The 23,961-nt window shown below is 34.6% G+C and overlaps 1 protein-coding gene across 1 annotated transcript in view; it reads right to left on the bottom strand.

Annotated features, from left to right (window-relative positions):
* The window catches only part of LOC113098690 (astrotactin-1-like), a 123,815-nt gene that overhangs the window by 65,480 nt on the left and 34,374 nt on the right, over positions 1 to 23,961 (bottom strand). The window contains exons 2-5 of the mRNA XM_026263720.1: positions 19,894 to 20,081; positions 8,480 to 8,873; positions 5,940 to 6,089; positions 531 to 680 (exon numbers count right to left, since the gene is read on the bottom strand). Coding sequence (XP_026119505.1) covers positions 531 to 680; positions 5,940 to 6,089; positions 8,480 to 8,873; positions 19,894 to 20,081 — 882 coding nt within the window. The remainder of the gene's footprint in view (positions 1 to 530; positions 681 to 5,939; positions 6,090 to 8,479; positions 8,874 to 19,893; positions 20,082 to 23,961) is intronic.

Genomic DNA, 23,961 nt, shown 5'->3' with positions numbered 1-23,961 from the left:
GACTCTAGCCATTAGTGTCTGACAGTACTGTCCAACCGGTTTGTCACTCGCTCTCTTAGCGCTTAACATACAGACATTTACCGTGCTTAATGTTGAATAGTGGTCTACAGATAAAGCTGCTAAGCTTAAAGTGCTTAAATACTTGTAAGCGTTCATTTAGTCATCATTTGTTTCAGAGAAGGTCCATGTAGTCTTCAAAGAGGCTCTGAAGAATTCACTTAACAAACTCAAAAATTGCTCAGGGACCCTCAGTCCACTTTGGAGGACAGTAAAAATAAATAAATAAATAAATAAGTTAAGCATTTATGCTTTCCTGCAAGTTGTTTTAACACCGTGTTCAACTGCAATGGCAAACCAATGGCAAATCTCACTCGTAACGACATGCCTCAATCGGTGAGATAGTTGAAAGGCAAGCCATTTCACAACTAACACTTTGCTTGGTTTCTGAACAAAGTGTGACACGAACACCAAATGGCCACAATCAGGCGGTGCAGGTTGAAACCATGCGTTGGTGTGGAAGTCCTCCTTACCCCCAGAGCCCCACGCGGTGTTGACGTTACCGTTTCTCATACCTCGACTGCGACGGCGGCTGCGGTTTGGGTCAGTGTAGAAGGTCAGCTGCGGCTCACTGTCCGCCTCCGTCCCAGAGTCCCCATCCGGGTTCAGGAAAGTTGAACCCGCTGTAGAATTCACATAAAAATCATCCATCAACCAATTCATCAAACCAAACTGAAAATGTGTAGGCCCACTATAAAGGTTTTAGACAAACCTACAAGTCAATCTGTATGAAAAATAATAACCTTAAACAGTGTAGACAGAAATTAAGCTAATCCCCAAAATAAAAACCATCAACATTAATTACTGATTATCCAATAAAATATTAGATTATTTAAAAGTCTCTTAAAAATAAATAAATAATGATTTTACCTAAGACATACAAGAACATTTCCAAACACAATGTCATTTCGAGGTTTTGAAATTAAACAAATGTGACAGCAGATTTTTTTTTTGTGTGTGTTTGTTTGTGTGAGTATGTAATTACCAATCCATTTGTTTACTTAAATAGCATTATTGATTAATACAGAAAGTAATTATAAAGAGCTACAAACAACATATTCATTAGAAATATCAAATTGGAAAGCAATTTGAGTCTTGTAATGAGGGGAAATGTTACAGATAATGCAGCAAAACCACAGCAAAAAATGTGTGCTATTTAAGTTTTAATTGCTAAGGCATTATACATTATAGTTCAAAATCAAAAATTTGGGGACAGTAAGAAATTTTACTGAAAAAAAGTAACTTATGCTCACCAATAATTTTTTATGTACTATTTATTAATTGTATTGTTATTATTATGGATAAAAAAAAATGCTAAATAAAAGTAGCACTTTCTTGAAAGAAAAAAAAATAATAATTATATATATATATATATATAACAATATATAACAATAGTCCATGTAAAGAAATGTTAGATATGAATCAAAATTTGTTTATATACAAAAATGGGAATTAAATGATGCAATGAATGACAGACAATCATAATTCAAAATACAACAGGGGGAAATATTTACATAATATTATAAATATAATACTGTTTTGACACAAAAAAATCTTATACTGTAAAAAGGTTTACAATGCACTTAAATAAATTATATATAAAACACATTAGAAACCGTATAATAACAATGTGACATACAGAGAATAAGCCAGTACCCATACAGTAACTGTCGTTCTGTGAGATGTGATTCTCCTCTCAGAAGAGTATTGGGTAAATATAAGTAAAGAACAGGAGGTAAGGAGTGTGACAGAGATAACAAATGCACACTTCCTTGGGCTCTTTTTTCGCTGTGCACAAAAGACACAATTTACGCATCAGAGCAAGACAAATGCTTTCATTATGCAGCGCGTGAAGAAGAGATGCATGAGCGCACTGACCCGTAGATTAGACCGACTCGTGATGATGAGAAATAATGTTTGAGTTACTCCATATTCACACAACAGTGTGGCTATCCATTAGAAACATCTTCTCTGGTACAGAAGTGAATCAAACAATTATAATTTATACATGAGCCATCTGTATGGAATGAACCAAACAATGCTTATTTTTACAATATCATTTCATGCCGCCACAAACAACACATGAAATATTCAAAGCTGTGATGCAAACAAGACACAGGCGGGTCATGAGAACAGCAGGAGTTGTTTGGCCCTACAGTGAAATCAAAAGTCTTAAAAGAGCACAGCTCTGAAAGTAATTATTATTATTTTAGCACATCACCGCATTACAGTGATATTGAATAACAAATCAAATGTTTCATAAATGAAAGTGTAACGATGGATGAAAAAATAACAAAAACTATTTGAAAAGCCACTTGTCCTCAAAATGTCTTCTTAAAACATCTACGCTGTCAAAATTATTTTACAGTAAACATTTTTGGAATTACGGAGTTTATTTATATGCGCTGTGCTTTTGCAACCCTATTTAGAAAAAATTATTATGAAAATAAGGTAACATTATGCTTATATAATTATAAATATTCTTATTTTTTACTGATAACTGTTACCACGATCAAAATAAAAAAATGTGTTTACACTAAAGAAACACTAATGGTCACCAAGTGATAAAACATTGTTAAATAGTATTACAGTCTAAAATAACTGTTTTCTATTTAAATATATTTTAAAATGTTATTTATTCCAATGAATAAAAATAATAATTTCTTTCTTTATTGTGAAATCAATTTTTTATTTTATTTATTTATTTATTTATTCATTCAACTCTTTTTTTCATTCAAATCAACTTTTTTTTTTACACTAAAACTTTTAAATACTAGACAACTGTTTTCAAGCTTCGTTGTTCCAAAATTTGACTGCCAATATAGATATTTTTATATTTAAATGCATTTAGTGCCTGGTTAAACTGAAAGCTGGATTAATAGACTGGATTAATAGGCTTTTGTGCTTAAATACCATGCAACAGTTTACTGAATTCGACCCTTTTGTTTTGAAATGCCTTAAGAGCACAACAGTAAAAATGGCTTGATTATACAATAAAAAATCTAACAAAAAGCTGATGAAACACCTGGCATTTAAGACTTCAAACGCTAACAACCATTTCGAAATGACACACGCCAGCATACCAATGCGTCTTCGTAACAAATGAGAACAAAAGAAGCACCTTCAAAGGAATTAGCCGTAAACCTCGCAGAGCAGGTGAGGATTGTGCGCTAGCCTCCACAATTAGGCAGGGGCCAAAGGTGCAAAGACCCATGGAGGGGAATAAAAGATGAGCTTGTTTAAATATTCAACACAGAGCACCAACAGCTTCTCGGCATGCAGTGCAGGTGCACATGCCTCCTACAACAAAAAAGTTATTTTGTACAGACAATCAGGGTGGTAGAACTCAATCATTTGCAAGGTCTTGGAATCAGTTACAACAGAATGATGAGTAAAGGTGAAGTACGAACACCTATGCTTATACCGTTGACCTAGAGATAGCAGAAAAACGTCAAATGCAGAGAGCAACAGTTTTAATTTGTCTAATGAGAAATGAGGGTTATAAATAGATGAGGTGACATAGGTAGGTGTGACTGAGAAAAAAAGGAAAAAAGAAGAAGAACTTGAGAGAATCTGTGCACTCACACACGTTCTCCTCCAGGGATGTGAACGGGTGTCTAAATATTGCTTTCATGTTCATGGATTGCTCTGATACAAGGTTCATTAGAGAAAAGACAGACAAGAGGAACCTTCTCAAAGGGAACAGACATTTTGTCTGAATCACACAATAAATAATCAAAATAATAATTCAAACAGGGCAATATCAGTATGAATATGAAAAGCTATGGAAATCTGGAGTTGCTATTTTGGAGTTGTCAGAAAGAACTTTAGGAGGCCAATAACCCAAAGTCAGATTCAAACCCTTAGAGACAAAATCATGCATGGTGGAATTAGTGGATTGGCAATATACAATCCGCCTACATATATAACGATTAAAAAAGTTGAGATATTTAGAAGATTATTTTTTTCATAATAGTCTGTACACCCACAACTCTATGGCATTGTTAAAAGAAAAAGAAAAAAGAAGTCTCAGTTAACAATACTGCTATTACTTAAAGAGCAACTATACACAGAAGCAGACAGTATGTTTTGTTGTGTTGACAGATATGCCATTCTTGATTTTTGAAGGAAATTAATAATTTTAATCAGCAAAGATGCATTAAATTGATAAACAGTGAGATAGGGACATTGATAATGTTACAAAAACTCTCACTCTATCTCTCTTTTTTTTTTTTTTTTTTTTTTTTTTACATTGAAGAATCTTAAATAAAAAATGCAACACAGTTTCTACAAAAATATTGGTAAAACTTTATTTTAAAGGACCCAATTTGAACTATTAATGATTTGCTTATTAGCATGCATACAGTATTACTAGTATATTGGCTGTTTAATAGTACTTATAAAGCACATATTAATCCCTTATTCTGCATGACCATATTTTAGAACCCCTTAATCCACCCTATACCTAAATTTAACAACTACCTTATTAAATATTATGAATATTTATTATTTAATATAATTATTATTATACTATTATTATTGTGTTCCTGTAGCTCAACTGGTAGAGCACTGCGCTAGCAAGCAAGCAAGCGCAAGGTTGGGGGTTCGATTCCCCCGGGAACACATGATATGTAAAAATTGATAGCCTGAATGCACTGTAAGTCGCTTTGGATAAAAGTGTCTGCTAAATGCATGAATTTAATTTAATTTAAATATTAATAAGCAGCAAATTGGGAGTTTGTTAAGGAAAACATCTTAGTGATATACGTGTTCCCTATTCCAAAATACATATAATATATATATATATATGCACACACATTTCTGTAAAGCTTTTTAATGAGGCAAAAATTCCTGACTGCACCTTTAAATTTTTATATTCATATGCAGTAAATGCACAATCCAAGTGCATTGGGTATTAAAAAATGCTGGTCTGAAGGTCAGAGAGAGACCGTACGTCTGCTGGACTGAGGTAATGAAGTATTACAGCATGAGCAGAGAGTCAAGGAAAACGCTTCACTGGACATCTGCTATTAGTGGTCAATATAAATGTAAGAGAAAGGAATTTGAATTTTATAGTAGATATCTATAGGCATGTTTCCCTAAAAACCAACACCAACAACCAATATCAAAAGCACATCATGAAAGCATATGAACACCTCATCAAATTATAGTTTTTGGTGGACTGATCAAACCAGCAATAAGATAGCAAAGAGAGTGGAAGACAAATATTTGTGTGTTGTTATGATTACAGGGATAGACCTGGTTGGAATGAGATATGTGTAGATAGAAGGGGATATTCAGCTCAGGTGTAATGGCTCAGATTTATCACAGTTCGGTCTTTATTATGGTTCTGTGGTCACGGTTTATGTGCAGTTGGATTAATGCCAATAACCACAAAAATTTAAATGTGTGTGTCTCTGTGTATGATGTCCAAACATGTAATACAATTCTAAGGCTTGGGTGCAATGCAATTTTTTTTTTTAAGAAATGAATAATTTTGTTCTTCAAGAATGTCTGAAAATGCAAAAGTGACAGTACAGATATTTATATTAAAAAACAATCTATTTCAAATAAATGCTGCGTGCTCTGTAGGTTTTCATCAAAGATATTTCACTATATTACAGAATTTGGTTTACTGGTCCTTTTTGATTGTTTTACTGTATTTTTACAAAAATGGTAGTGTAATTGCAATAAAGATTGCTGCAATTATGTGTAATATAAGTGACTTGAATTATATAAAGGCTAAGCTAGCAGGCTAATCAGCTAGTTTAGTACACTGAAATTAAAGACATGACATAAAAGAACAGAACAACAACAACATACCGAACCGTGGATGGCAAACCGGTTACAGGAATAGTTTCACCCCTGATACCCAGACTCACCGTGCATTTTGCTGGACAGACGCTTGCGCTGGTTGGTGGAGGTGTTGTGTGGGAGGAGCGTGTTTTGCTGGTGGTTGCTGTTGACAGGACTGGTAGCTATGATGTTATCCTTGTACTTGCTCATTAGGGACAGTTTCGTACTATCGTTTCCTGATGGAAAAAGGTTACAATTAGGAATAAAGAGAGGCAGACAGATGATTGGCAAATAACAGTCCACCAAGGACATGTGGAGACAATTTTATGTAAACGCATTTCATTCAGAGGGGCAACACTAAGTGGTCTATGTGAAGTATTTTCAGGGTTATGTTAACTAAGAGCCTTCACAGCCCAGTGATTCAGGATATGACATTCCGTCATTCACCATTATGCAATATCGCCATCCCCTGTAGTTAGTATGCCCCTTCATAATGAGTAAATTGCACAACAAAGACAACTGGCACTGCAGGGTTTTTATTGTATTAGGCAAATTACTGTGACAGCATTGCATCGCTCCTTTCCTGAAAAGCTTTTTAGGGGTCTTTATAATGGGCTACTCTTCAAGGCAAACATCAACATCATTTCACATTTGATAAGGGCCGGCCATTACAAATTCTGTGTGTCCAATATACAAGGCCAATCTGGCACAGACTCAGGTCTGGTTATGTGACTTGCCTCTATTCTTGACTATAGCAGAGCCTAAATGGGTGCCATGGGTGCTGTTAGCCCACGGCCAAATAAGCAGTTTTGCTTAGCAGGAATATATAGCGTTATTACTTTGATATTATTCTGGGAAAAATGGCTTTAGCTAGCTAAATAAATGAATATATCATGTTGCTTTCCTCTCTGCAGCTGTTTTGATATAGGCTTTATCCAATTTTTAGAGCTCGCATTTAACCCAGGCTTTTTCACTCGCAGCCACATATCGAAAAGGCGAGCTCTGCTGCTGACTCCTGAGCTCTCGAGGTGAAATAAATATTTTCAGGGCCGGCAATGTGCAAATGATGAGCTTAGCACATGCAATTTAAATCTCACAGGTTTGTGGAAATAAAAACAGATTTGGTGTCACGTTGTGCATAAATCAACGCACATGACACATTGAAAAAAAAAAAAAAAAAAAAATATATATATATATATATATATATATATATATATTTTTTTTTTATAGCTATTATTTCATTATATTAATATTTAAATGAAATGTAGAAAGTACTTCAACATGCTTTGATCATATTCATTCGCTTTTTCATTCAGGGCCTGGTTACCAAGTACCAAGAAATTAGGCACTAAATCAAAACACTGAATTAGGAGTCTGAATTAATTAAGTGAATGATTAAAGAATGCTATTAAATGATTAAGGTTACTGTCTGAGGCTTTATTGACAATTTTAAAGTCCAAATAAGTTTGGCATGTTTAAAAGGGTATGTCGCTCAAAAACTTTTCTTCATCTCATGTCATTCCAAAGTTGTATGGCTTTCTTACATCCATATAACACAGCAAAAGGATGATCTTTGCTGGTTGTTCTTTTACATGCAATTACAACAATCGGACACTGAAGTATTCAAGAGGATATAAAAGCACCATAAGAGTTATTATGAAAGTGGTTTATATACTTGTGTGATATATTCCAAGTCCTCTGAAGCCATAGCATTGTGTGAGAAAAAACTTGAAAGATAATTTCCTATGATGTTATTGAAAATCATGACATCCATTTGGCATGTCCACAAGTAATTTCAGTGAATCGGGTGATCCAGTTTACTAAACCATGAATGCTCATGTGAATGATTTATTAAAGCATATTGAGATTTTCTAATGAGATATGATGAATAACTAAATCAATAACTTTATTCAGTATGTAACAATAAAGACATGCATAATGTTACAAAATATTTCTATTTCAGATAAATGCTATTCTTTTGAACTTTCTATAAAATAAAATAAAAACATCTATCATGGTTTCCACAAACATATTGATCAGCACAGATGTTTAAAAAATGTTTATTAATGTTTCTTGAGCAATCAGCATATAAGAATGACTCATGTGACACTGAAGACTGGAATAAAAGCTGCTGAAAATGCAGCTTTTTCTTCACAAAAATAAGTATAATAATTAAAATCAAAAGTATTATAATTATATAATTATTATATATTAACAATATTATTTTTTATTATAAATAATAAAAAAGAAAAAAGGTATATATATATATATATATATATATATATATATATAATTATTTTAAATAATAATATTTTACAGTATAAATGCTTCACTGCATTTTTGACCAAATAAAGACTCAAAAATAAATAAAACATCTTTCAAACACTAGTGTGTCATCTAATGAAATATAATCAATCTGAATAAATCACTGGTGAAGATTTACCTCACTGGTGAATGAATTTACATTGAAAACAACAGCCAGTGCATAATCACACATTTGAAACAACATTATGGTGAGAAAATATATTACAGTTTATTGTGTTATTATTATTATTACTATAATAATTAATTAATTTATTTATTTATTTTTTGGTGAATTATCCTTTTGTGCTGTGGACTCACATACCTGGAGTGAGATCCATGCCAGCTTTGTCATTGCACCCTTGAAGTGAGTCCAGCGTACGTGTCACCTGACTGGTGTAGTCCTCACCCCCATTCATGCACTCCCGCTGCAGGTGGTGGCGTAGGTCTGTAATGTCATATTCATACCCATCCAGGATCGGAGTCTCACGGATGCTGAGGGTGCCACTTGAATTGTGACCCTGCCCCCGCGAATTTCTCAAACTTTCCCGGGCCTGTCCACCCATCAGCACAGAGGGGATGTAGTGAATCTCATTGGCTGCTTCAGCACTAGCGCTCTTTTGAGGCTGAGGTACACGCCGACGTTTACACCAGCGTCTACGAGTGTACAGGATCAACACCAAGCACAGGATGGACAACAGAAGAGCAATCATACCACCCTACAGAGACAGAGAAAATGGGAGGGAGGATGGAAAATGGAAGAGAGGTACATTTATAAAGAGAATAATAAGATACTCCACTAACATTTTTGGTACAAAAAGATAAGTTTAAGTAAACAGAGGATTGAAGAAGAACATTGTGCATTTGCCCAGATTACTCCATTCAATTAAATACTGCTCAAATTATTCTATCCAAAACGATATATGAGGATTGATAATGTGTGTAAATCTGATTCAGGTGTAGAGTGCTGCAGGGTTGATGAATTATTATTTATTTTTTTAATGCCAAAACCCAGAAATTAGTTCATATTTTAGCACTTCCAACTTCATCGTCCTGAAGTCAATGGGTTTTTTGAATAATTAAATGCCTGGTTGTTAGGTCTGTGGTTAACAAGCTCAGTATATTTTCTTGTTTTATTCTATGACATAAAATACATCAGTAATACCCCCTTGTGTGTTTTTTTTTTTTTAAAGCTTTTACTTGATAAGGGTAGGTGGCTAAATGGCACTAAAGAGGTTGTCAGGATCAATAAATGTCATCACACTGAATCGGTAAATACATCTACTCACCAGAACGCTTTTACAGCCTCATTGTGTTTATAATAATGTTATTTAGAAACTATTTTAACTCAAACTTTTAGGGAATTTTCTGTGTAATTTTCTTTCTTTTTTTTTTTTTTGGAAGCTTAGTGATTGTGACAATCTAGTCATGCAACCATGGTGCAGTGGTGTAAATTATTTGAGAAAACTAGTTACTGTATACATTTTTGAACAAGTATATAAAATACGCTTTATTCCTCTACATTTGAGATGATTAATGAAATTACTTGTTACATTTCACATGGTGCCTAACTTTTTCTGCAAAAGAAGCAATATCACCATCTACAGAACGTCTTGCCCTTACTCACCCAAACTTTTCAACAAGGCTACTGTACACAAATTAGCAGGAATGTGACTCGCAGGTTTTTCATATATGGGATGAGGACATGGCTGAGACCTTTTTGAAGGATATTGGTTTCATTAAGTTTTGTAGACTTATGTTGATTAAGCATACATTCAGTATGAGTAAAATACTTAAGTACTGTTCAAATCGGATACTCGAAGACTTTAACTCCAGTTGTATTGGAATTGGTGGCTTGTAACTTGTAATGGAATATTTTTTGCTGTAACATATCTACTGTACTTTTACTCACATATGGTTTTAGGGTACGCTTTAAACTTCTGCCGTTGAATAATTCCTTTATAGCCTAACGATAGTTTTTTTTTTTACTACTGACAATCACATTTAGTTTTCAAAATTATGAAAAGATTTTCATGTGTTTCCATTTCTGCAATAATCTAAAAGCCGATTGAAAAACCTTTGGGTTTTTGTCAAGGGAACCAGCTTTGGGTTTGGCCTACAAAATAAGTCAAGAATACTGACTCAAACACCGGAGACATTATGTCTCTAATATTCAAACTGAAGACCCAAGTTGCAGTATGTTCCTTCCGCTGTGCCTCTAAGGAACAACAACACAAACAAAAAAGATTATATTCAAGAATACCATTGAAACGAACTTGAAGTAAATATGCAATGCAATGTCTACATCTAATAATTTAGTTCAGTATAATTACATTTTACTTGGAATTTGTATATTTACAAAGATTCTTTGAGTAAATATCAAAGGTATGATGCGGGTGTTCCCATCACACACTGGGACATGAATAATTAATACGGTTGACATTTTCACTGTATTTGAGTTGTAATGACACTGTTTTATGGCTGTTTTTATTGTTAAGTTTAGTAACTTGCTGTTTTCTAACATCTGGGGTTTCTTCTTTCTGCTCAAAATGACCCATTCCTACTCAAACACTATACACTTGATGGATTTACTTAGATGTCTCTGAGTAAACCATGTTTTGTTTTTTTCTTCAGAGCAAATTTTTTTGAATAAAGTTTACAAACAATGATTGAGTAAGATGTACTGTAGTATTTCAGAGTAAACTTTAAATAATTCAGTAGAAATTACTCAACAAACTGTAATTTGCCAAGTTAAGTGTACTTATTCTCTTTCATAATTTTACATAACTTAAGTAAATTTGACTAAAATTCATGCTTAAATTTACTTAAAGACATTTGTGTGCAAAAACTTGCAAAAGAAAAATTAAGCAAATTTTACTTTTTTTTCAATTATTAATTTTACATATTTCACATGTAAAAAAATAAATAAATAAATTATCATGTCAATGTCAGAAATTAGTTGCATGTTAACTATTAGTATTTCAGTTAATTTTGTATGGAGCCAAAAGAGTATCAATAAAGATAAATGCACACACTACATTCACATATGCACACATAGGATTCATACATGCACACACATAATCCATAAATACACACACAGGATACACAAATGTGCACAAAATTCACAAATGCACACACAAAATTTAAAAAGCACAGAAGATTCACAAATGCATACAAAATTCAGAAATGCACACAAAATTCAGAAATACACACACAATTCAGAAATGCAAACAACATTTACAAATGCACTCAAGATTCACAAATGCACAGGACATGATTCAGAAATGTATTTCTGATGCACACACACGTATCTTGATTTACAAACTGCTTGCGTTCTGTGAACTTCACTGCATTTGTGTGTGAATTTTGAGACTCCCTTGACTTGGCTCCACACACAAATGTCTTTATTTAAACAGGGAATGATCTGCAACCAATCAGATATCTCCCTTGTTTTAGCCAATCACAAGAATGCACCCCACGTGGGGGATTGTTTACTTATAAGCCAATCAGCAAACGACTCACTTTCTCAGCGAACAACTCACTTTCCTCACGCAGCGAAGTTGAGCGAACGATTCACTCTCCTCAGCGAATGACTCACTTTCCTCACGCAGCGAAGTTGAGCGATGGATTCACTTTCCTCAGCGAACGACTCACTTTCCTCTCGCAGCGGACCATTGACTCTCTCTTCATGTAGGGACCGAATATTATAATTAAAGTGACTTCTATATTGCATCCAAAATAATATTTAGATATATTTAAATATTCAAAAAGGTGTAACATTTTTTTTTTACTTACATTAAAATATTTCAAATTTATGAATCCATAGTTAACATTTTTTTCTGCAGTCACAGGACTATATGTATTGAGACATTTTTTAATTTATATTTTGTAAAAAATAATAAAAAATAAACCTGAATTGTAATCTAAACATCTGTATCTTCATACAATTTCATAAATAAGTAGGCTATAATATGCCCAGGCATATCGGCTCTGTGAACGCGTTCATGTGATTGGCTTATAAGTAAACAATCCCCCACGTGGAGTGCGTTCATTTCTGAATTTTGTATGCATTTGTGAATCTTCTGTGCTTTTTAAATGTTGTGTGTGCATTTGTGAATTTTGTGCACATTTGTGTATCCTGTGTGTGTATTTATGGATTATGTGTGTGCATGTATGAATCCTATGTGTGCATATGTGAATGTAGTGTGTGCATTTGTAAATTTTGTGCGCATTTGTGTATCCTGTGTGTGTATTTATGAATCATGTGTGTGCATGTATGAATCCTGTGTGTTCATATGTGAATGTAGTGTGTGCATTTATCTTTATTGAGACTCTTTTGGCTCCATAATTTTGCTGTACCACAAAAACTGAGCCCAAATTGAAAGAACTTTAGAAAGAACTGGAACTGCAATAAACTTTTAGTCACTGATTACAAATTCTCAGCACTTTCAAAGGTATTACATCAGCTTTCTGGTAGTGCAGATATGTAAATGGCCAATTAAAGAAAAAAAAAAAGTCATTATGACTTCAAAGTGATATGCAATGTGGAGTACTAGTTGTCTGTGCATTTTACAAATGTGACAATGATTATAACTAATTGGGGGGTAAACAAGTTCCTCTTTAGTTGCTACAAGACAGTGTGATTATAATCTACATGTGCTGCTAAAGACTGCTGGATAAAAACCGTACCAAGATTGCGGTCACATACAAACAACAGACCTTATAGATAATTTGTTTTGTCTAATTTGATTTACTTTGGGTCCATCACTTCGAATTAGCCAGACAAGCAAAATGTAACTTCACTGTGGAGCAAATTATGAAAGGCTGCATGTTACAGATGGTTTAAAATTAGACCAGATGGGATATCTCTTTATAAAGGGGGAACTATTAAGACCAAATAAAACATCACAGTCTAGCAGCACGCGGAGACCTAATCGAATTAGCCAACGGATACAAGTGATGCTTTTATGGGTTTGTCACATTCTTTAGCAACTTTAAGCAGATGTCTTGTAAATCATCAGTTTCAAAAACTGATTATATTTTGGAGCATTTAGTCATTTTTCTTGGCAAAAATAAAATAATAATAACAATAATAATCATAAAATATATATAAGTAGCATGGTGCCAAGTGAAATACAGTTTGTTCATTCAAATGAACTTAGATTAATACAGAATGTGGTTGTAAACATAACACAATGTAGTAGAATTTCTTTCTTTTTTTAATAATTTATATCTGTTTGAAATTATATTATTAATGAATAATTTAAAAAGTGTCAGTTGTTTAAAATAATTGTATGCCTTTGATGTAGTTTACTAAACTGAACATTCTGCAAAACTATCTGACGAAAAGGCACAATTTTGTCAAGAGTATTGAAGAAAAACTATGCAGAGGATGATGGTTCTGCATTTCTTCATGATAAATCACCTCCTGCTCCGCTGGTAAAATCAATGCAAAATGTGCGTCACAATCTTTTGTTTAAGAATCTCATTGACTTTTCATCCCTCTGAAAGTAGGAGGATGATAAATAATTGTGATTTCTTTAGACATAAGTTCTGTTTTCCTTGTTTATTTCTGCATGAGCGTGTGTTTTGTGAAACCAAGGGACCCGGCCAATATTAATGACTGGGTCATTGTAGGACAGTTTTGCAGATGGGACTTGCAGAATAAATGAGAAGGGCAAGAGGAAATGTCCTTTCCGTTCAAGGGTGAATGTGGCCATAAAACAAGGTATTATCAAGCACTTAAACTCGTAAGTGCGTGTAGTGAAGAAGAACCCACAGGGATAAAAAAGGGATTTACTAAACTGGTCAAGACTCCCATGTTTTATATGTCTTGTTTATTACACTTCCTCCATTAAATGCTATCTGGTGCCAATTTCCTCCAACTTTGACATCCATGTACAAGCATGGACAGTATCCAGAGCAAAAATAAATAAATAAAAAAGAATAAAAAAAAGTATTTGTATATTCCCTGCTTCTATTTGTGTTTCTTTTTTTCTTCTTTGTAAAATATGTCTACATATACTTTTCTTCAGTTTATATAGTTGAAATTAGTATTATTAGTTTTACAAATCTTATTTTTATTGACTTTAAAAATAAGAAATGTTGCCATGGCAACTAGCTGAAGATTCTCTCTCTCTCAAAAAAAAATTGGTTGAAAAACTGAAATTGGTTTTAATGGTTTTAGTTTTAGTTAATGTAAATAGCCCTGGTGTATATACATTAAGCCATTTTAAAGTTTTAATTTAGACAGCAATAATACTAATAATAATGATAATTAATTGACTGACAGACCTAATAATATAATATAATTTAATATAATATAATATAATATAATATACAAATATTAGTGCACATATGATTAAACCATGATCATCATCATCCTTCCTTCATTGCATCACTGAAGTGAAGACCACCAAGTGCACTCTCAGGGGGTTGTGCATTTAAGAGGATGCATATGTTGTACTCAGTAAGTCCATATTCATAGACTTTTCATCTTAATGTCCATGTAAACTGCATTAAAAATCCAGATCTTGGCGAGTTTCGAGCTGCAGTGTAACCTGAAATAACTATTCCAGGAGCGTCATCCTCGTGATTCATCTTTCACCACTTTTAACATTGAACATTTCTTGCCCTTCTTGCCAGCTATTTTAGCCATTGGTTATATTCATGCAGCCTAGGGCCCTTGGGAAGAAGCTCAACGGAAAGATATATCACTTTCCTCTTATGGCTGCTAACAGGGCAGAAACTCAAATCTCCAGCAGGCCTGTTTTATAAAAATGGAGTTGAGATTTCAGGATGTTTACATCTTTGCATCCTGGTCTTGCTTTGCAGGTGCATATAAAGATGCACAGTTGGGATGGGACTGGGAAAACAAGAGCATTTAATGTCTGAAACTATTTCAGAAAGGTCAGCATGTTGGGTCTTAGTGCAGCTGTTGAGTTCAGGAAGCAACTTTTTCAAAATGCCTACTGTCAATTCTGTCTAGGTAAATAAATCAGCAATGAAGTAGCGTGTGTTTCCTTTTACATACCTTCAGCTCACAGGGTGTTTGTCAAGTAACTATTTTATTGGGAGTTAGCCAATGCGAACAAAATTGATTTCTGCTTTGTTGCTTTAGCTCTTCTTCATATCCAATTCCATATCCACCTTAATGACACCCCGCCAGTTTCCTCAGAAACACAATCTTCGAATATTCCCAGAAGAGAGGGAAATTATACATACATACTTAAGATTGAAAAAAAAAAAGAAAATAAACTGTTTATGCTGTTATGTGGTATTTTATGGAAGATGGGGGAGTAGGGAACAAAGAAAAACTTTAATCACATCGTAAATTCTGGATTTATTAGCTCAGACCAACCCACACACACACACACACACAACTGTCTGAGAAATTAATCTAAGTGCCAGGTTATTGCCGCAGCGACAAGGGAAGAAAACCAAAATAATCAACATTAATCCAAGAGGTCACTTAGGGTGTGTTTTTGCTGAAAATTACATGTGAAATGACAGATGAAGTAATATTGTAGGATTGCTTGATGAAATAACACAGGAAGCTGAGAATCTTTAAGGATGCATTAGTTGAATCAATACTGTAATTATGTTAGCCTCATATATCTTTTAACCACCATTCAATAGATGGCATCTATGGCTTATCAACACACTGAGAGTGAATGCAAGTTCACCTCAATAAGATGCAGACTGTCTTTGTTTTTACAAGTACACAAAGACACGTCACACCAAAAAAAAAAAAAAAAAAAGAATGAATGAATGAATGTCAATAAATAGATACAAAATAACAAACCATAAGGAATAACTTTTCGAACTTGTAAATAAAACAAATATTAATGGAGTCTTAAATAGAATTTAATTATTCAAATTTTTGTATCGAGGTTCATATTAAATAATGGCAATATTAAAAAATATAGCATAAAAATGCAATGACGGTTGTATTTATGTCTTAAAGGGACAGATAATAAACAAAACATACTATATAAAAACCATGATATTAACAGTTTATTCTCCTAAAAACAGAATTCTACTTATACAGTACTTACACAATAACTGCACTGTCACACACACACACACACACACACACACACACACACACACACACACACACACACATATATATATATATATATATATATATATATATATATATATATATATATATATATATATATATACACACACACTCTGTATATTTTTTTTCTTCCCCTAGCTCTATAAGACAAATAAAATATAAATTAAAAAAGTAAATAAATAAATAATATTGTGCTAAATTCAGGACAAAAGACCATCTGCTTCTGTTGCCAATTTGAGGATGGCTGTCAGGTGCTGTGATATAAATGCAATGAGAACTGTGTTGCAGGAGCTGCCCGTCTTTTCACCCAGCATGTGTAAATCACTGCAAGGGCATGGCACAGCTAAGCTAGCCATCCGCAGAGAGATAAACCACTGGGGAACAAGCTTCAGGCTGGCAAATGGGAGAAACTGGGGTCAGGAGCAGCCTATGGATGTTCAGGCTTGCTGAGTAGTGCAAATTGCTGCTTGTAAAATGGCTAGCTGAATGGAGGGGGAGGTGTACCTCAAAAAAGCTCCCTGTTGAGAATACCTCAGAGAACATATTAGTACGAAGTGGCTGCAGAAAAAGGTGGAAAAATTGCTCACTAAATAGCAGTCCCTCAAGTGGCAGTGGAATGCAGTATTTGATTGTAGGTGGGATCTGGTGACTGGTTCATTTGTGGAGACCCCCCTGTTGACTCAATTGCTTGTCTATTACAGAAGCCCTATGACAGTAGCAGGGAAAAGCCAGGTTGCTCTTCGACAGCATGGGTAAGCAAGCCACTGCTGTTTTCAATAGGTTACACATTACCCCCTAACGAGAAGAAAAATAAGCTGAAATGGAAAAGAAAAAAAACATTTTCAATTTACAGCATGGCCTTTGTGATAGCAGCTGGAGATATGATACAGAGAATAAATGACCAAATAAAAGAAGAGAAAATGCCTCATCAAAGTCAAAATGAAAGCACAGCTGGGCTTTCATCAAGGCACATTTGATGAGTGCTTATCTATCCACAAACCCTCAAAAAAATCACAGTGAGACAGCAAGCCTGGCGCTGAACGACCACCGCGCACCACTGAGCTGAGCAAAAGCCCCAGCTGGCCTGAAGACCGCCACGTATGGCTCACAATAGACATGGACGGGTGACAGGTGTCTACACTGGCGGCTCACTCTCTTTGGGACTGGCATCATTGCCAAGCATTCAAGAAAGTGACATGATTTTAGGGGGTACAAGGTTTAGAAGCTTGCCCTCCGGCCGAGACAAGTCAGAGCCAGAAGGGGATGCGGCGTAGGTACCATCTGTCGCAGAGGCTGTCTGTCACACCACCAATAAAAAAAAAACTCCCACTCTTCCCCCACCTTGCAATAACACAGTTTGAGCGCTAAAGGCTAAGAAGCATAAAATGGCAAAATCAGATGGGTTAGATGTGTGCAAAATGTTTTGGGAAAGAAATTTAAGTCAATTTTTATTTATTTTTTTTATTATTTTTTTTTGTGGTAAATTTAAAAACCTTCAATTTGGTTTGTTTCAAGACTCAAGGTCATCTGATAATTTCACAAGCCATGTACAGCAATGCAGCTACCACCTGTTTTGCTCAGATTTTAAAATAGAAATGATCAATCGCTTTTCTGCCTTAGAACTACACCTTGAGAAAACACAATATCAGAGGGCAATAGAAGCAAATGGTTGACTTTTTAAAAAAATAACTAGGCAAAGATCTCTGTCTGAAAATGTTCAAGTGCAACTCAGTCACAAGCTGTAACACATCTAAAATATTCACTGAAAATTAATTTGGTCAACAAACGTTTATGAGCTTCTTCATCATTTCACCCTACACAACCTTAATGGGGGTGGTGTCTCAATCGTGCAGTGATCACACAATAAATCTTGTGGGTACATCTGTACTCTAAATAATTAAGTCATTAATAACTGCCACCCAATCTTTCAGCTGTTTACAGTTCATGGACATCAAAATACAATATATTTCTCCTTAAAAATGGTGCTGTCCTTAATAATACAAGCATAATGCCCTGAGAAGAGAAAACTGTTTGGATCCCATTGCCTTCCTCAATTAGGTTAAATCATCTGGCTTCCTGTGTCTTGCCCTTAGAATACTAATAAATATCTTTGATGGGATATCAACGTCAGAGTCTGTGTTTGAGATAGGCGGCATGCAATATTCTTCAGCTTTTGAGGGATCAAGCAGAGTTCGTTCAATAGAGGAGGTTTCCCGGAACTCAGAGGAATCATATTCCGACAGGGATCTGTCAGTAATCAGTGGCTTTGCACAGAGAATCAGCTAACCATACAAAACAGCTACCTTACTGCTCTGATGTGCAATTACAGGATTTGAAATTCAAGCAGCAAAGGAAATCCAGCAAAGCCTGGAGCCGCCATATGTTCCTTTTACTTTATATAGAAATAATGAGCCATTTGTGCATTTCCTATTAAAACATTTGCATACCAAACACTTGACTTGAATTCTGACTTGAACAGCCCATTCATCCAACCTGTGTTCAGAACTCTCCATTCATCTGAGCTACACAGCTAGTCACCGCTAACTCTGCCCCCATACAAACCCCACTGCTGTTCAGCATGACAATTTACAAATATGGATTTTCCACTAATTATACTGAGTGTGCTTAAAAGCTTTTAAAATTATTATGCCCTGAAGAGTCTTCGCTCCAATTGTTGTGAGGGTAACTTCTTCTGGGGAATTCAGTAGCATAATGATCTGAGAGAGGAGAACAATGAGGTGTAACCACTAATTGACTGAATCTGAACAAATGCTATCTTCCTTTCTTTTCTCACATGCAACTCAAACTTTTCTTATCTACATAATGCTTTCTCTCCTGGCTCAGTCAAATCTTACAGAACTGCAGATTTTGGAAATTATGGAAGCTTGTTTCTGCCACTGAGTAAAAAATAAAACAGTAATTAACTTCTTATCTCATAGTTCTGTCAATTTCTAGAGTTTGCATCCCACAGTTCAGTTCAGTTAAGTTCTGTTTTTTAATTGCATGATGCAAACTAACAATCGTGACTTTCAATGTCAGAATTGTGTGATATAAACTTGCAAATGTTTTACAGTTATAAGAAATAAACAGGAAAGACAGGCAGAATTCTGAGTTTATATCTCACAATTCAAAACCAAAAGTTAGTATACTTGGTTACCATGGAGACAGCAGCGCCAGGAAAGCAAATTCATATGAAGAATTATGATAGATGTGATGTGTGAAAAAAAAAAAAAAAAAAATCCTGAACAAACTTTGTTTTTGTTGTGTGTCTCCAATCAGTCTGTGATTTCCTCAAATTACGCAAAAGTGTGATATTACTATTTAATTGTCAGTATTTAGGATAGAAAAAATACTAACTATGAAATTAGCCTTTCAAAGACAATGGAGACTGACGTATTAATCCAAAATACTTAAATGTCATTTTCATCACAAAACAAAAGTGAGAGTTTGATTTAAATTGTTTTGGCCCCACAATTCACAGGGCCAAAAGTGTCCAGTTGAAGCAACACCTTTACCCATATCTGGAAGTTAAATGTTTTTGGAATTCATTTTGTTCAAATATAAGGTAGGATTTGATTTTCCTTATTTTACATTTTTAATAAATCAGAATAATTAGTGCAGAAAACATCAAATACTCAGAAATACTTGCATACCATGACAGAGATGTGCAGGATACGCAGCTCCTCCACGGCGGAATCACTAGCGGGGTAAGACGTGGCGGCCGGGCCAGGCAGGTTCTGACTGCCGTCCTGATGGTGGATGTGGAAGAGCAAAGTACCATTTTCCAACCACTGCTGCCTCCAGCGCACCAATGGGATGTCTTCAGAGTTCCCAGAGATCTCTGCAAATATAAACGAACGAAAATCAGGTTCAGTAAATATTTTGTGTTGCACAGTGGCACAAAAATGGGGTATGCAGTACAGTATATGCAGTTCATAGGGGCACTATTTTGCCGAAATCTTTCTGTGAAAATCATTTTAATTTTTATTCATTTATAAATAATCATAACATGTTAAACATAATTTAATGTTTATTATTATTATTATTATTATTATTATTATTATTATTATTATTATTATTATTTAATCATTGTTTAGCATTTAATGAGTTCAAAAATGTATTTACATATCAATACATATCAATGCATATCAATATCAAACTTCCAACACATTGCTGTAACACGGTCACATGACCAAAATGAACAGAGGGGAGAAACGTTCTGGGGCGGAGAAAAGAAAAGACAAAGGGGAAAAGAAAACAATGCATTAAACTGAGGACAGCAATGTACAAGTGAATTAAGAGAGATTGGTACACTTACCCTATAATTTATTTTCATTGTAAGTCATTCAACAGGCAACAAAGATGATTAAGTGATAAGTGTAAAGTGATTAACATTAATATCAGTTCATTTCTGGAGTATCTTTGTAGCTCTTACTACTTCATTCTTCACTACAAAACAATGCTGAAATTTGACAAAAAGTGATTACAAATGTTTTTTTTTTTTTATAATGTTTAATGTTATCATTTTATATAACTATATATACAAATATGAATAACTTTGTATCCCTATTATTTACTTGTCATTTATACATATACTATACTATATTTGTTTGTATCCTTCCATGCACAAGCTAGTTATTAGGCTTTTATTCAGAGATTTACAGACATTTTTCTGTGAGGGTTAGTGTTAGGGGCACCCACACTGATCTTGCATACCCCTGGTGTTGCATTGAGAAGTGTGTGATGGTTTGCAGGATAAATCAGAAATGCTCCTGTCATGCAATTATACGCAGTATACTGTGACTATACATTATTCATATCAATACAGACATTTTAGGAACAGCAAAGCAATGCCTACAACATTCAAACTTCACTTTAGAAATAAACATGAAACAGCCTTCATTCTGGTTAATGGATGAAAAGACAGATGACTTCAGCTTGTCAGAACAAATACACATCAATAGGAATAGTGCTACTCTACGTCACATTAACCAATGATTTAGGCGGAGAAATTATATATAGGCTTTTCTTTTACTCACAGCTCAAAGCAAACTGAACTTATGTTCTTGAAATTGCATTTAGTCTGTTTAATAAGTAAGGTCAGATGATTTGGATAAGCCTTTGACAATGAGTAATGTGTCATTTTATAGCTTATTGAACTATATGGGTGGGGTCATACACTGAATACGTGTTTAGAATCCTTTATGTCCTTTATGTCCTTTTTTCTTTTTGTTTTTGTTTTGGTTGTTCTTATGCACTGATGTGATGCTGAAAGAAATGAAAAACAAAGCTTTTGACCTGTGCTGGCTATTATACATTAGTAATATTTTACACAAAGGGGAGGCAGACATCCCCTTTCAAAATGGTGCTTGCAGACTGCAGAACGAGGAGAACCCCTGACCCACTTTATGAGTTGTATATGCACAGGCACAAGCCAAAGTGACTCTGCACTTCATCACTAGACGTCATACACAGTCTCAAGGGTCCGGTGTGGTAAGGCACTTTTATTAATGAAACAACACGCATGACACAACAAACAAAAGACTAATATAGGAATAAATTCCTGCTGTTTGCTGGTTTCTTTAATCATGAGAAATTGTGCCCCTGTGGATCTTTAGAAAATAAACTCTCTTAAAAAACACTTACAAGTTCTTAATACTTTATTTCTCTAATAAAATGTTTTTTTTTTTTTTTTTTTTTTCATGAACACTTCCAGAACAACGTCATGTTATTTCCACAACTATGTATTTCGTTTAATAGCATTCTGTGATGGACACAATTTCTTTTGTTTTGTTAGGTCTAATTTCATTATAGTATTTGGCGTATCCTATTAAAACAGGTTTCCAATTTCCAAAAGGCTTCCAATACAATTCAACAGCCATACGTCAAAAAGATAAAGCTGTGATCTTTGACAATTTTTTTTTTTTTTTTTTTTTTTTAATTCAGCTGCTGGGACGAAAAGTAAAAAAAATAAAAAAAATAAAAGTTTTCTTCATTTCTACATTCAGCAGGATGCGCTTTTGATTTGAAATCACTTTAATTTGACATTAAATTATTACTTTTATATTTATTTTATTTATTTACTTTTTTGCTGGAAATTATTATTTCATAAAAATTTGCATAAACAATACAAAATCAAGAATCCAATAGATACTTTGAGAGAGGCGGGGCATAGAGGACCTCCAATAATGTTGAGCATTTGAAAAATAATGTCAACATATTCTGTTACACCAAATACACCAAATAATGATCTTTCAACATCATATGACCCCTTTAAATGTAATTAAATGTATTTTTTAAAAAAATATAAGTTTTTGTTCAACAAAAGAAAAGGAAAATAATAATAGGGGTTATTAATTTTGGCTAAATTATCTTTTTAATTATGATGTCAAATTACCCATCCATCCTGAGCTGCCCTCTTTTCTCTAATTGTTGTTTGTTCTGCTTAATTTAGTTTTGTATGTACTTTAGTAATGCCACCCATGGATTAATTCATTTTTGTCATGCAGTCCAAAACGTGAGTCAACTTTTATAGGGAGCCAGACTTTGGAACTGCCTTCACAATCTGAAGGCTGATTGTATGAATTCTCTTTTAAATGCATATTGGGTAATAGTTACCTCGAAATGCCTGTTTGAATGCAGGAAAGCACAAACCAAAGGGAGAGATAGAAGAGAAGAGAGGGCAGAGGTAAAAAGCTAGTACTATTCATCTCACATCCTGATGCAGTGTTAGAACCTGCCCTCCCCTCTCTTTCACTGTGTCCGTGCTTACAGAGAGCCACAGACTCAAATATACAATCTGGCCTTTGGCTAAATACAGCCTTTTACAAAGGCTGCCTCTGAGGAAGAACCTTTCCAGAACTGGCCAGGGTGTTTGGCATAATCTAAATATTCATAATGCAGACAGAACAAAGGCTAACATCTCAGAAAGCAGAGAGTGGTGGCCTGCCATTATGTGGGATTCATATTTTGATTTAAGAATGATTATCTTTAAACAATTTTAAAATAAACTTTTTGTTTTGCTATTAAATAGATGCATAAAGGTAGGATGACTAAGGTTATAATCAGCTTTTGTTCTCCACAGATCGAGGCATTAGTCTTATGGCCATATAATGCATGCAAGGGATTATAATAAGCAATTATTGTCACTGCATCATTCAGTTTGGACTTTGCTTTCCCTTTGCACCATTTCCATTCCCTGAGTTAATTGGGTCATTCTGTTCCGGTGTGTGTCATTTATTTAGTCTCTAATTGGTCTAATTCATGTTAGATTCACAGATGTGTTCTGCACACTGCACAACAGCGCCTACACTTGCTCCACCATCTGAAAAGAGCAAGTCTCCCTCCACCCATCCTCACCACATTCTACAGAGGAACCATAGAGAGCATGCTGATCAGCTGCATAACTGTCTGGTACAGAAACTGTAGTGCAGTAGACAGCAAGACACTCCAGCGGACAATGAACACAGCTGCAAAGATCATCGGTGCCCTTCTCCACTCCATCCTGGACATTTTCCTCACACGATGCTCCAGCAAAGCAAACAGTATCATGGAGGACCCCACTCATTCCTCCCCCAGTCTTTTCCAGATCCTACCATCAGGAAGACGGTACTGGAGCATCAGAGCCCCCTCCACCAGACTGCTCAACAGCTTTTTTCCTCAGACTATGAGAGCCTGAACTCAAATCACCCCAGCCTTCTCTGAAACCCCCCACAAGCCCC

Source organism: Carassius auratus, unplaced genomic scaffold, assembly GCF_003368295.1.
Source record: "Carassius auratus strain Wakin unplaced genomic scaffold, ASM336829v1 scaf_tig00216614, whole genome shotgun sequence".
In the NCBI taxonomy this organism is placed as follows: domain Eukaryota; kingdom Metazoa; phylum Chordata; class Actinopteri; order Cypriniformes; family Cyprinidae; genus Carassius; species Carassius auratus.
This window is presented reverse-complemented; position numbering and strand designations above follow the sequence as displayed.